General features: G+C 41.2%; 1 protein-coding gene across 3 annotated transcripts in view; it reads right to left on the minus strand.

Annotated features, from left to right (window-relative positions):
* Window positions 1–3,022: 3,022 nt before the first annotated feature.
* Window positions 3,023–12,722, minus strand: part of LOC110493839 (equilibrative nucleoside transporter 1) — a 28,612-nt gene continuing 18,912 nt past the window's right edge. For all 3 annotated transcript variants that reach the window (XM_036949806.1, XM_036949805.1, XM_036949804.1), the window contains 4 exons: window positions 8,227–8,335; window positions 7,941–8,026; window positions 4,853–5,052; window positions 3,023–3,198 (listed from right to left, as the gene is read on the minus strand). In XM_036949806.1, coding sequence (XP_036805701.1) covers window positions 3,087–3,198; window positions 4,853–5,052; window positions 7,941–8,026; window positions 8,227–8,335 — 507 coding nt within the window. In that variant the 3' untranslated portion in view covers window positions 3,023–3,086. The remainder of the gene's footprint in view (window positions 3,199–4,852; window positions 5,053–7,940; window positions 8,027–8,226; window positions 8,336–12,722) is intronic.

The raw sequence follows: 12,722 nt of genomic DNA on the forward strand, positions 1-12,722 counted from the left end.
TCTACAAATTGAGAAAATTACAGACCACGGCAATCTACCTAGGACAGGTCGTCCGACCAAATCCAGCTGACCGAAAGATGCTCATACAAGTCTCGAAGAACCCCAGGGTAACATCAAGGCATCGACAGAACTCTCTTGCCACAATCAATATCGAAGTGCTGTCAGAAAGAGACTGCACAAATTTGGCCAACATGGGAGGTCAGGAAGGAAGAAGTCTCTGCTTTCAAAAAGGAATATCAAGAGAAACTGACGTTTGCCAGACAACACCTGGGTAAAGACCAAAACTACTGGAACATGTGCTCTGGACAGATGAGTGAAAGGTGGAGTTTTTTGGCCTCAATGCTGTGGTGAAAACAAAATACTGCCTTTGAACAGAAGAACTTCATACTAACCGTAAAGCATGGAGGAGGTGGCATTATGGTTTGGGACTGCTTGCTGCCTCAGGGCCTGGCCAACTTGCCATCATTTAGTCAAACATGAATTCTATTATATACCAGGCCGTGCATGCAAGAAATCCTTCGAACGTGACAGTACTGTAAAGAAGAGTGGGAAAAAATTCCTCCCAGTCGATATAAGAGATTGATAGACAGTTCAAAGAAATTGCTACAATAAATTATTTCAGCCAAAGGAGGCAACACCAGCTATTGAAGCTAGGGGGACTTATTTTCCGCACTATTGTTCCTCATCTCCTCCTACTGTAAAGTAGGCTTTTAAAGGCTGCTAATCATACTGTCATAATTTTAAGTAAAACCATACTGTTTTTGTGACACTCCATTAAGACATTAACAATACACTACCGTAAGCAACGTTTTAAAAAATCATGGCGATATGGCAGTTTGCAACGACAGTCATTGTAACAAAGCTCTTTGTGTAATTTCTTAACAAAAATGGAGGCTGTCAGGCCTCCGGGTGGCGCATGGTTGTACTGCAGCGCCAGCTGTGCCATCAGAGTCCCTGGGTTCGCGCCCAGGCTCTGTCGTAACCGGCTGCGACGGGAGGTCCGTGGGGCGACGCACAATTGGCCTAGCGTCGTCCGGGTTAGGGAGGATTGGTCGGTAGGGATCTCCTTGTCTCATCGCGCACCAGCGACTCCTGTGGCGGGCCGGGCTGCAGTGCGCGCTAGCCAAGGTTGCCAGGTGGCACGGTGTAGCCTCGACACATTGGTGCGGCTGGCTTCCGGGTTGGATGCGCGCTCTGTGTTAAGAAGCAGTACGGCTGGTTGGGTTGTGTATCGGAGGACGCATGAATTCAACCTTCGTCTCTCCCGAGCCCGTACGGGAGTTGTAGCAATGAGACAAAAAGCTACTACAACAATTGGATACCATGAAATTGGGGAGAAAAAGGGGTAAAGAAAAAAATAAAATAAAAAATAAAAAATGGAGGCTGTCAAAATGACCATGGCCTGGAGCTGATTTGGCTTTGTCCATGTTTTTGTCAGCTCGTTAGGGCACATGACTAAAGGTAGACTCAGTGAGATGACGTTGCATGCCCAAAGTAAACACTATATCAGGTACATTTACACAACAACTAAGAGTGTTGATGGACAAGGCTAAAATGATTTTGTTTTGACCCCCCAGCTGTTTTGGTCCCATTGTGGCAGCGTGATGTGCCCCCATGCACATGCACAGATACCAGAGAAGGCTGTGAGAGGAGCTATAGTAGGACGGGATGAAACGGTATCCAACCACATGTTTGACTCCCATCTATTCCATTCCAGCCATTACAATGAGCCCGTCCTCCTATAGGTCCTCCCACTGGCAGATTCATGCTCATCTCAATATCTGACGTGCTGCTCGTTGCAATGTTATCTCGCTGAGTCGATCTTACTGCACATCACTTTCTTGTAGGGATTGTGTTATTCATGATTAATGCTACAATGCTACAATGCTACTTAATATATATAATATAATGTTTGCATACTCTACATTACTCATCTCATATGTATATGTATATACTGTACTCTATATCATCCACTGCATCTTTATGTAATACATGTATCACTAGCCACTTTAAACTATGCCACTTTGTTTAGATACCCTACATTACTCATCTCATATGTATATACTGTACTCGATACCATCTACTGTATCTTGCCTATGCCGTTCTGTACCATCACTCATTCATATATCTTTATGTACATATTATTTATCCCTTTACACTTGTGTGTATAAGGTAGTAGCTTTGGAATTGTTAGGTTAGATTACTCGTTGGTTATTACTGCATTGTCGGAACTAGAAGCACAAGCATTTCGCTACACTATCATTAACATCTGCTAACCATGTGTATGTGACAAATAAAATTTGATTTGATTTGATTACACTGTATATTTCACTCATACTGATTAAATATATTTGCCAATAAATGACGTATATAGCCATAAATTGTGTTTGCTTTGTATTGAGCAAATATTTAAAAAAATCACCTTTATTTAACTAGGCAAGTCAGAACAAATTCTTATTTTCAATGAGGGCTTAGGAACAGTGAGTTAACTGCCTTGTTCAGGGGCAGAATTACAGATTTTTACCTTGCCAGTTCGGCATTTCAATCTTGCAACGTTTCGGTTACTAGTCCAATGCTCTAACCACTAGGCTCCCTGCCACCCCATGTCTTCTTAAGGATTCATGGCTTCATAAGAATTCAAATTGGAATACTACAGAATCAAAAGGGGAGCACTGAATTGCATGTGATCTCCCATGGATAGCAGGAACCTGTAGATGCCTAATTTCACAAATGCTTTACTTAATTCAGTTTTAGTTAGTTTGGTAGCTTTCAAACAAAATAATCCTCACACTACCGGCTGTTAAAGGTAATGTTCCTGTGTTCACGGAGACCGCATTCACGGTACATGTCGGTACATGTCGGTACAATCGGAAAATTACCTTTAAATAGCGCATAGCCAACAAAGTGCTATCAGTTTGAATCCTGGCCTTGAGCTGCGTACCACCTTTCGTTCTTTGGAAGACCAGATTTGAGGTGAATCAGTATCGTTTGTTTAAAAAAGAGACAAATACATTTAAATTTGTTACCATGCAAGTTTTATAGGTCAATTTGGGGTTTTGGGGTCATGTTCTCTACAGGGCGCCATTTTAGACCAGGCCTCTGAAGAGGAATGAGAGGGATGCTCCCAGAGCTAAACCCAGGGACAAGAAGAAGGCCATAATGGCTCCAGCTGTCTCCGCTTCATGAGCAGCAACTTTTCTGTGGAGAGAGAGAATGACAGCCGATCAGGTGTGGTAAGATTTTTGGTGCAACCTCATTTCTGTCAACCTTGGAGACATTTTTCTCTCGTAATGACCCTTGCAACGTGAGTAAACTAACCATAACATTTTAAATAGACAGGAGTTCCAAAAATGAAATGAAAGCCATTTTTCTCAGTTCCACGCTATGAGCAGTTAATGCCTTTTTGCTTGGTAGTACAGAATTGCTTAGCGTTTACCATGTGTGTTATGCCTCGTCCTTCTAACAGACATTGTGACTTTAATAATTATCCCCCTATTTCTAAACTTTATTTGCCTAGATAAAATGTTTGAATCCTTGACTAATGCTCAGCCAAGATCTTTCTTTACTTCAAAATCTATTCTAAATGTGCATCAGTCGGGCTTCAGACCAGGGCATAGCACCTTCTCGGCAGCATCACTGGTTTTAAATGATGGAGTAAATTGTTTGGATAGGAAGAAACAGTGTGCTGCTCTATTCATTGACTTGTCTAAAGCGTTCAACACTGTCGATAGATCTTTACACATTCAAAAAAGTTATCTGAATCTGGATCAGGTGACTGGTAATTGGGTTATGGTGCCCACATTGATCGTGTCCCTGCTTATAAATATCTGGGCATCTGGATTGACAAAAATGCATCTTTTAAAAAGCATATGGATGAGTTGAGAATAAAAATGGGCTTCTTCTTTAGAAATAGATAATGACTCTTTCTGAACAGCAGAAAGCAGATCAATCAGTCAACTTTCCTGCAATTGCTAGACTACAGTGACACCATTTATACGACTGCAGGTGCCACTACACTGAAACCATTTAATTCAGTTTACCACACCACACTTCACTTTATTACAGGTGACAGGTTCAGTACACATCATTGCATTCTATTGCAGAAAGTAAGCTGGCCGTCTCGTAGATCGATACACTGCTCTCTTTTTGTTTATATAGCCCTCTTGCACAAACGTCCACCGTACCATACTTCACTGTTCAATTATACGAGTCACCAGACCTGATCACAGGGTCCCGTTGATCTCTACAGAACTGGGGAAATTAGCATTCAGTTATTTTGCACCCTGTGTATGGAATGATCTGCAGACCTCTGCACCCTGGTGCTCCGTTACCTCTAGGGCAGTTCAATTTAGTAAGATGTTTTATTGTCACATACACCAGATGGGTGGAGTGATATGTGTTGTTTTACAGGGTCAGCCATAGTAATACAGCAAGCACCCTTGGAGCAAATAAGGGTTGAGTGCCTTGCTCAAAGGAATATCGACATATTTTTGACCTTGTCGGCTCGGGTATTCAAACCAGCGACCATTCGGTTACTGCTCTAACCGCTAGGCTACCTGCTCCTTGTTGAGGAATGTGAATTGCTTTTCTTAAATTGATTATAAATATTATGTCATTATTACGTTGTGTTTGTATAATTTGTATAATTTGTGTACTTTCAAAATAGGCCTAGGTCTCAATGGGATTTCTCTGTTAATAAAGAAATGTTGTATTTTTACTAATCCCTTCTATGTCAAATTTTAGATAGCAAATGGTTAGTTTGCTCACAGCGTGAGTCATTGTGAGAGTAAAATGTTGCCCGGTACCTTGAAAGTTTATCTATTTGGGTTTGTGCCCAGGCAAGAGGTCTTACTTGGGCCCAAAGCACATGCAAAGGCTGGCCAGGTATCCATTGGAAAAGGCAAAGACTATCATGAAGACGATGAACCAGGCGTCGTGTTCAAAGAAGATAGGCAGGTTGTAGCGGGGCTGAACATTGCACAGCATGAAGAGCGGCACGAAGATCACACGGGCCACCAGAAGAATGGGCACCAGTTTGCTGTCCTTCCCAGGCTGAAAGTAGAGGGATGCCAGACACACCACATTCACATTCAATGAAAAGCACTCAAGTGCATGTTCAATAAAACATTGCTGCTGTGTATGTTTTAAGCCGGTCACCACAAGATAAGGTAGTTATTTATATTCAGGGTAGTTCAGTGTTGACCTGTATTTTTCTCTCAGATGGTAAATTTACCACGTCAGTAAAGGCTTATGGGTAACCTTTATTGTTCTGATTCTTCAACATCACAGATTTTGTTTGCAAAATCAAGTATATTTATCTTCAAGGGATTTCTTTTTTTTTTGTGGGGGGGTGGAGCAGTAAGCAACTGATGAATAGTACGTTAGTCTAGCCCCTTCTATACTAATGACCATGGGTCCTGTACTGATCTTGTCACAATACTGATTGTCCTCACATTTTCAGAAATATGTCTGCACCTGTTATTAAATTGTGTTTCTTATCCTCAGATCCTCAAAAAGTTCTACATCTGCACCGTTGACTGGCTCCATCACCGCTTGGTACGGCAACCGCAAGGCATTCGACTGCAAGGCGCTACAGAGAGTGCTGAGTACGGCCCAGTACATCTCTGGGGCCGAGCTCACTGCCAACAAGGACCTCTATACCAGGAGGTGTCAAAGGAAGGCCAAACAATTGTCAAAGACTCCAGCCACCCAAACAATAGACTGTTTTCTCCGCTACTGCAAGCGGCCCCAGTGCACCAAGTCCGAAACTTGAACAGCTTCTACCCCAAAGCCATAAGACTGCTAAACAAGACTGCTAAATAGCTAATCAAATGGCTACCCGGACCACCTGCATTGACCCTTTTTTCACTAACGTTTGCACTGACTCTATGCACAGACACTGGACTCTACCCACACCCTCACACATACTGACACCCCAACACACACATACACTACATATGCCCCCCCCCCTCCCCACACACACACACTCACTTTCACACCCACAACATACTCTGTTGCCTCTGTCTATTATATATCCTGTTGCCTAGTCACTTTACACCTTCCTATATGTACATAGCTACCTCAATTAACTTGGTACTTGTACTCCCTGTATATAGCCATGTTATTTTTACTCATTATTGTTATCCACTGTCTATTTATTCCTGGTGTACATATTTATAAAAAAAACAAGTCTATCTTTAACTCTGTATTATTGTAAAAGGACCCGTAAGTAAGCATTTCACTGTTAGTCTACACCTGTTGTTTATGAAGCATGTGACAAATAACATTTTATTTCTATCCATCCACTGTGACATTTGCAACATTCATTTGACATGCAATATCGACCGTCCCATAGAGAATGAATGTGTTGGGACGGAACACACAGCTTTTCTCAGACAGTCGAAATCATGAATCCGCATTATTTTTATGGATATATTAAAATAAATGTCAATAGAAAAACTGGTAGAATTTTTTTTTACAATCTGTCACAACCCGACCGTTGCTGAAGTGCACGAGATGAAGAGTAGAACTGAATTGAAAAGGAATCTCAGCACACTCGAGATCAATGCACAATTTTAAATGTATTTAGGCTTAGCTTTGGGTCGTCAGACTTTCATCGGAGGATACAAAAACACACAATGACTGGCCACATATAGGCAACGTTGCAATCAGATGTGATGAGCAACACCCGTGTACAACAAACACCAGGATGCACATCAGTAATCAATTATCTCAGAAAAAGTGTGACTTATTTGAGAGTTTATATTGTCTATATGTGGCCTCTGTCAGTGTGTTTTTATATGCTCTGATGAAGGTTTGACGACTGAAAACTCAGCCTAAAGTGAAAATTGTGCATTGATCCTCAGTGTGCGGAGATTCCTTTTCATTTACAAAAAAACAGGTCAAACAACACGAAATGCAGCTAGTTGCGGTCTTTCCCGCTTCAGTTTGAGGTGATTGTGTTAGCTGTGTAGTTCGCGAGCTAACAAAGGGGAAGAGCCTCCATAGAAAATATTATTGTTTGACGTAGCAACCTTTTAATCAAACAAACGACCAGTCGGATGGGCTGGCAACGATGTCATTCAAACGAATGACCAGTCGAAATAGCTGGCAACAATGCAAATCGAACGAACTACCAGTGGGCATGGGTAGCAACCTCTGGACTATATCTTCGTGGAAGTACTATGAATAAACCAAATTTGTAATTAAAATATTATATGTTCATAATTATTTTAATATGTTGGTAACTGTTGTATAAAAGTGATAATAGCTTTGAAGCCGTGGTATATAGAATTTATTGGCAAGGTTTGCTGGCCCTCGACTTCATCTCGGGCCTAACACCCGTGTCTGGTTACAGGATCCAGGGGACACAGCTTCCTACTACACTGTAGGACCATTTGAAAAACAATTGAGGGGTTGGACATGTCGAGAGATGAGTCCTTATTGGTCCGTTATGTCACATGCTTCTGTCTATAACAGAATGGGTGCTTCCCCATTATTTAGATCATCTTTGCTACCACCGATTTTTGGAACGATACATCTATGGACAACTGCAAAAGTGTTGCTACTGCTCTCAAAAACATTGCTGCCCTGAATGTAGCTGGTGCTATCGACAAAGCTCAGTGGGCAAAAGTTTAAGGAGAGAGAACTTTCTGGAGGAAAATGTAATGCTGAGATGAGCGTGGATGAGGCTTAAGAGGGTGTGAACGATGCTGAATGGGTGCAAACAAGGGTGAGCTCTATAACAGGTTTGAAAATCTCTACAAAATCTTTCAAGGGCATTTTCTCCTATTTGTCCTATGTAATCCAGACCTGTAAACTGGAATCCTTAGTTCACAGTATGAAAAACTTGAACAGGAATCAGTTAGTTTCAGGCCCTTCCGTTATAACCGACCAATTTCTTTCACTCTATTTACAAGTGTATTGTTTTGGTGACTTACCCACATACACACAGCAGTAAGGCTTCTCCCAACCCAGTCGCTGAGGTTGAAGAGCAGGAAACAACACACAGGGATGAAGTACAGCTCTGAGATGAGAGAGCAATGTACAATAAGAGACCACGTCTGTTCATTTGTGTTTCATTGGTTGTGAATGACTGAATATGATCATGTTGTAAATGCTGGCAAAATGACAAGTCATATACTCTAATATGGACTCATAAACCGTGCTCTTATCATAGATACATACACGCATACATGTACCACACCCACCCACACCCACACACACCCCAGGTGCCTCCATCAGCGATGGTAGACTTCACATCCACAGTGACTGCCGGGAAGGTGCCGATAGTGATGGTGAAGGCAAAACACACAGAGAGAGCCAGGACCCAGATCTAGAGTAAATGGATCAGAGCTTAAGAAGAAAGCACATTAGACCAGCTGAGGCCACCACAGACACCTTTTCCCCTGCAGATATACAGTTGAAGACAGAAGTTAACATACACCTTAGCCAAATGCATTTAAACTCAGTTTTTCACCATTCCTGATATTTAATCCTAGTAAATATCTTAGGTCAGAAAGGATCACCACTTTATTTTAAGAATGTGAAATGTCAGAATTATAGTAGAGGGAATAATTTATTTAAGCTTTTATTTCTTTCATCACATTCCCAGTGGGTCAGAAGTTTACGTACACTCAATTACTATTTGGTAGCATTGCCTTTAAAATGATTTAACTTGGGTCAAACATTTCGGGTAGCCTTCCACAAGCTTCCCAGAATAAGTTGGGTGAATTTTGGCCCATTCCACCTGACAGAGCTGGTGTAACTGAGTCAGATTTGTAGGCCTTCTTGCTCGCACACACTTTTTCAGTTCTGCCCACAAATGTTCTATAGGATTGAGGTCGGGGCTTTGTGATGGCCACTCCAATACCTTGACTTTGTTGTCCTTAAGCCATTTTGCCACAACTTTGGAAGTATGCTTGGGGTCATTGTTAATTTGGAAGACGCATTTGCGACCAAGCTTTAACTTCCTGACTGATGTCTTGAGATGTTGCTTCAATATATCCACGTAATTTTCCTCCCTCATGATGCCATCTATTTTGTGAAGTGTACCAGACCCTCCTGCAGCAAAGCACCCCCACAACATGATGCTGCCACCCCCGTGCTTCACAGTTGGTATGGTGTTCTTCAGCTTGCTAGCTTCCCCATTTTTCCTCCAAACATAATGATGGTCATTATGGCCAAACAGTTCTATTTTTGTTTCATCAGGCCAAAGGATATTTCTCCAAAAACTACAATCTTGGTCCCCATGTGCAGTTGCAAACCGTAGTCTGGCTTTTTAATGCCGGTTTTGGAGCAGTGGCTTCTTCCTTGCTGAGTGGCCTTTCATGTTATGTCGATATAGGACTTGTTTTACTGTGGATATAGCTACTTTTGTACCTGTTTCCTCCAGCATCTTCACAAAGTCATTTACTGTTGTTCTGGGATTGATTTGCACTTTTCGCACCAAATTACATTCATCTCCAGGAGACAGAACGCGTCTCCTTTCTGAGCGGTATGACAGCTGCGTGGTCCCATGGTGTTTATACTTGCGTACTATTGTTTGTACAGATGAACATGGTACCATCAGGTGTTTGGATGAACCAGACTTGTGGAGGTCTACAATGTTTTTTCTGAGGTCTGAGGATTTTCCCATGATGTCAAGCAAAGAGGCCCTGAGTTTGAAGGTAGGCCTTGAAATACATCCACAGTTTTACCTCCAATTGACTCAAATGATGTCAATTAGCCTATCATAAGCTTCTAAAGCCATGACATCCTTTAATACAGTGAATTATAAGTGAAATAATCTGTCTGTAAACAATTGTTGGAAAAATTACTTGTGTCATGCACAAAGTAGATGTCCTAACCGACTTGCCAAAACTATAAATTTGTGGAGTGGTTGAAAAACAAGTTTTAATGACTCCAATCTAAGTGTATGTAAACTTTCGACTTCAACTGTACCCTTGTTAAGCACTATTGTGCTTGCATCCCTCAGTTAATTCAACCCCAGAGAAAGATAGAGAGCTGTATGTGGATCAGCTGTAGAACAAGGTTCCCCAACTCGCCGATGGTATATTTGGCCCCCCAAGTTTTCTGAGGAAAAAATATATACATCAATTATAATAATTTTGTGTGGAATTTTCATTTTTGGAGATACAAGACTCAAATAAAATACCAGGAAATCAGCTCCAAGTCATTTTTGTTAAAGAAATCTGCTCCCAATTATTCCCACGCATAATAGAGAGACACAACGTGATCGTGAGCAAGGTTTGAAACTATTATGCTTTAGTCAAACATTATGTCTGTTTGGGCTTCTTGTGGTCAAGTTGCAGTCTACAAATTATTTGTAAGTATGTTCCGGCACCCCGACTATCTGCTCAAGATAAAAATCAGCCCGCTGCAGAATCTAGTTCCTGTAGAACATCAACAGTGTGATTGAAGGTGCTCTTTGGTTTATGGATCTACTTTGGTAGTCTTGGAAAAATGGCAAGTTAATCAATTTTAAGGAGTTATATAAAGAGTGTCTTGGTTTTCGTGATTTTCCAATTCATAAAGTGAATTGAAATTAATTTTTTTTAACTGCAAAACTCATTTGCTGTGAAAGTGACTGGTCATTAGACATGCTATAGAGCTTAACAAACTGTAATTGAAAAAAATAATTGGTCCGTTTCACGAAATGAATCCAATTTGATTTTGTAAGTCGAAACTGTGCACCAATACAGAATTTTAAAAGCATGTTATATTCAAATAAGTTCCCTTTAATATATACAGTGCCTTTGGAAAGTATTCAGACCCGTTAACATTTTGTTACATTACAGCCTTATTCTGAAATGGATTAAATAAAATAAAAAAGCCATCTACACACAATACGCAATCTACACACAATACACCATAATGATGAAGCAAAAACAGGTTTTTAGTAATGTTTGTAAATGTATTAAATATAAAAAACAGAAATACCTTATTTACCTAAGTATTCAGATCTATTGCTATAAGACTCAAAATTTAGAACAGATGCATACTGTTTCCATTGATAATCCTTGAGTTGTTTCTACAACTTGATTGGGGTCCACCTGTGGTAAAAATCGATTAATTGGACATGATTTGGAAAGGCACACACCTGTCTATATAAGGTCCCACAGTTGACAGTGCATGTTAGAGCAAAAACCAAGCCATGAGGTCGAAGGAATTGTCCGTAGAGCTCCGAGATAGAACTGTGTCAAGGCACAGATCTGGGGAAGGGTGCCAAAAAAGTCTGCAACATTGAAGGTCCCACAGTAGCCTCAATCTTTCTTAAATGGAAGAAGTTTGGAACCACCAAGACTCTTCCTAGAGCTGGCTGCCCGGCCAAACTGAGCAATAGGGGGAGAAGGGCCTTGGTCAACAACCAAGAACCCGATGGTCACTCTGAAAGAGCTCCATAGTTCCTCTGTGGAGATGGGAGAACATGCCAGAAGGACAACCATCTCTGCAGCACTCCACCAATCAGGCCATTATGGTAGAGTGTCCAGAGGAAGCCACTCTTCAGTAAAAGGCACATGACAGCTTGCTTGGAGTTTCACAAAAAGCACCTAAAGAACTCTCAGACCATGGAGAAAAAAGATTCTCTGGTCTGATGAAACCAAGATTGAACTCTTTGGCCTGAATGCCAAACGTCCTGTCTGGAAGAAACCTGGGATCATCCCTATAGTGATGCATGGTGGTGGTAGCATCATGCTGTGGGGATGCTTTTCAGCGGCAGGGACTGGGAGACTAGTCAGGATCGGTTTCATCAGACCAGAGAATCTTGTTTCTCATGGTCAGAGAGTCCTTTAGGTGCCTTTTGGCAAACTCCAAGTGGACTGTCATGTGCCTTTTACTGAGGAGTGGCTTAATGAAACCCTGCTCCAGACCTCAGACTGGGGCGAAGGTTCCCCTTCCAACAGGGCAGTGACCCTAAGCACACAGCCAAGACAATGCAGGAGTGGCTTGGGACAAGTCTCTGAATGTCCTTGAGTGGCCCAGCCAGAGCCCAGACTTGAACCTGATCGAATATCTCTGGAGAGACCTGAAAATAGCTGTGCATCGACACTCTCAATCCAACCCGACAGAGCTTGAGAGGATCTGCAGAGAAGAATGGTAGAAACTCCCCAAATACAGGTGTGTTAAGCTTGTAGCGTTATTCCCAATTAGACTCAAGGCTGTAATCACTGCCAAAGGTGCTTCAACAAAGTACCTAGTTAAGGGTCTGAATACTTATGTAAATGTGATATTATATTTTTTCTACATTTGCGAAAAGTTCTAAAAACCTGTTTTTGTTTTGTCAATATTGGGTATTGTGTTGATTGAAAAAAACAATCTAATCAATTTTAGAATAAGGCTGTAACATAACAAAATGTGGAAAAAGTCAAGGGGTCTGAATACTCTCCGAATGCACTGTAGACCACATGGAGAATTCAATAAATCTGATTATTTATATGAATAAAGACTTTAAATAAAATATATATAATAAAGACACTTTTCGTCCATTAAAATAACATCAAATTGATCAGAAATTCAATGTAGACATTGTTAATGTTGTAAATGACTATTGTAGCTGCAAACTGCATATTTTTTTATGTAATATCTACATAGGTGTACAGAAGCCCATTATCAGCAACCATCACTCCTGTGTTCCAATGAAACATTGCTGATTAAAGAAGCAATAAAACTGGCCTTCTAGGCAGAGTTTCTCTGTCCATGTGTCTGTGTTCTTTTGCTGA

Source organism: Oncorhynchus mykiss, chromosome 17 (genome assembly GCF_013265735.2).
Source record: "Oncorhynchus mykiss isolate Arlee chromosome 17, USDA_OmykA_1.1, whole genome shotgun sequence".
Lineage (NCBI taxonomy): Eukaryota > Metazoa > Chordata > Actinopteri > Salmoniformes > Salmonidae > Oncorhynchus > Oncorhynchus mykiss.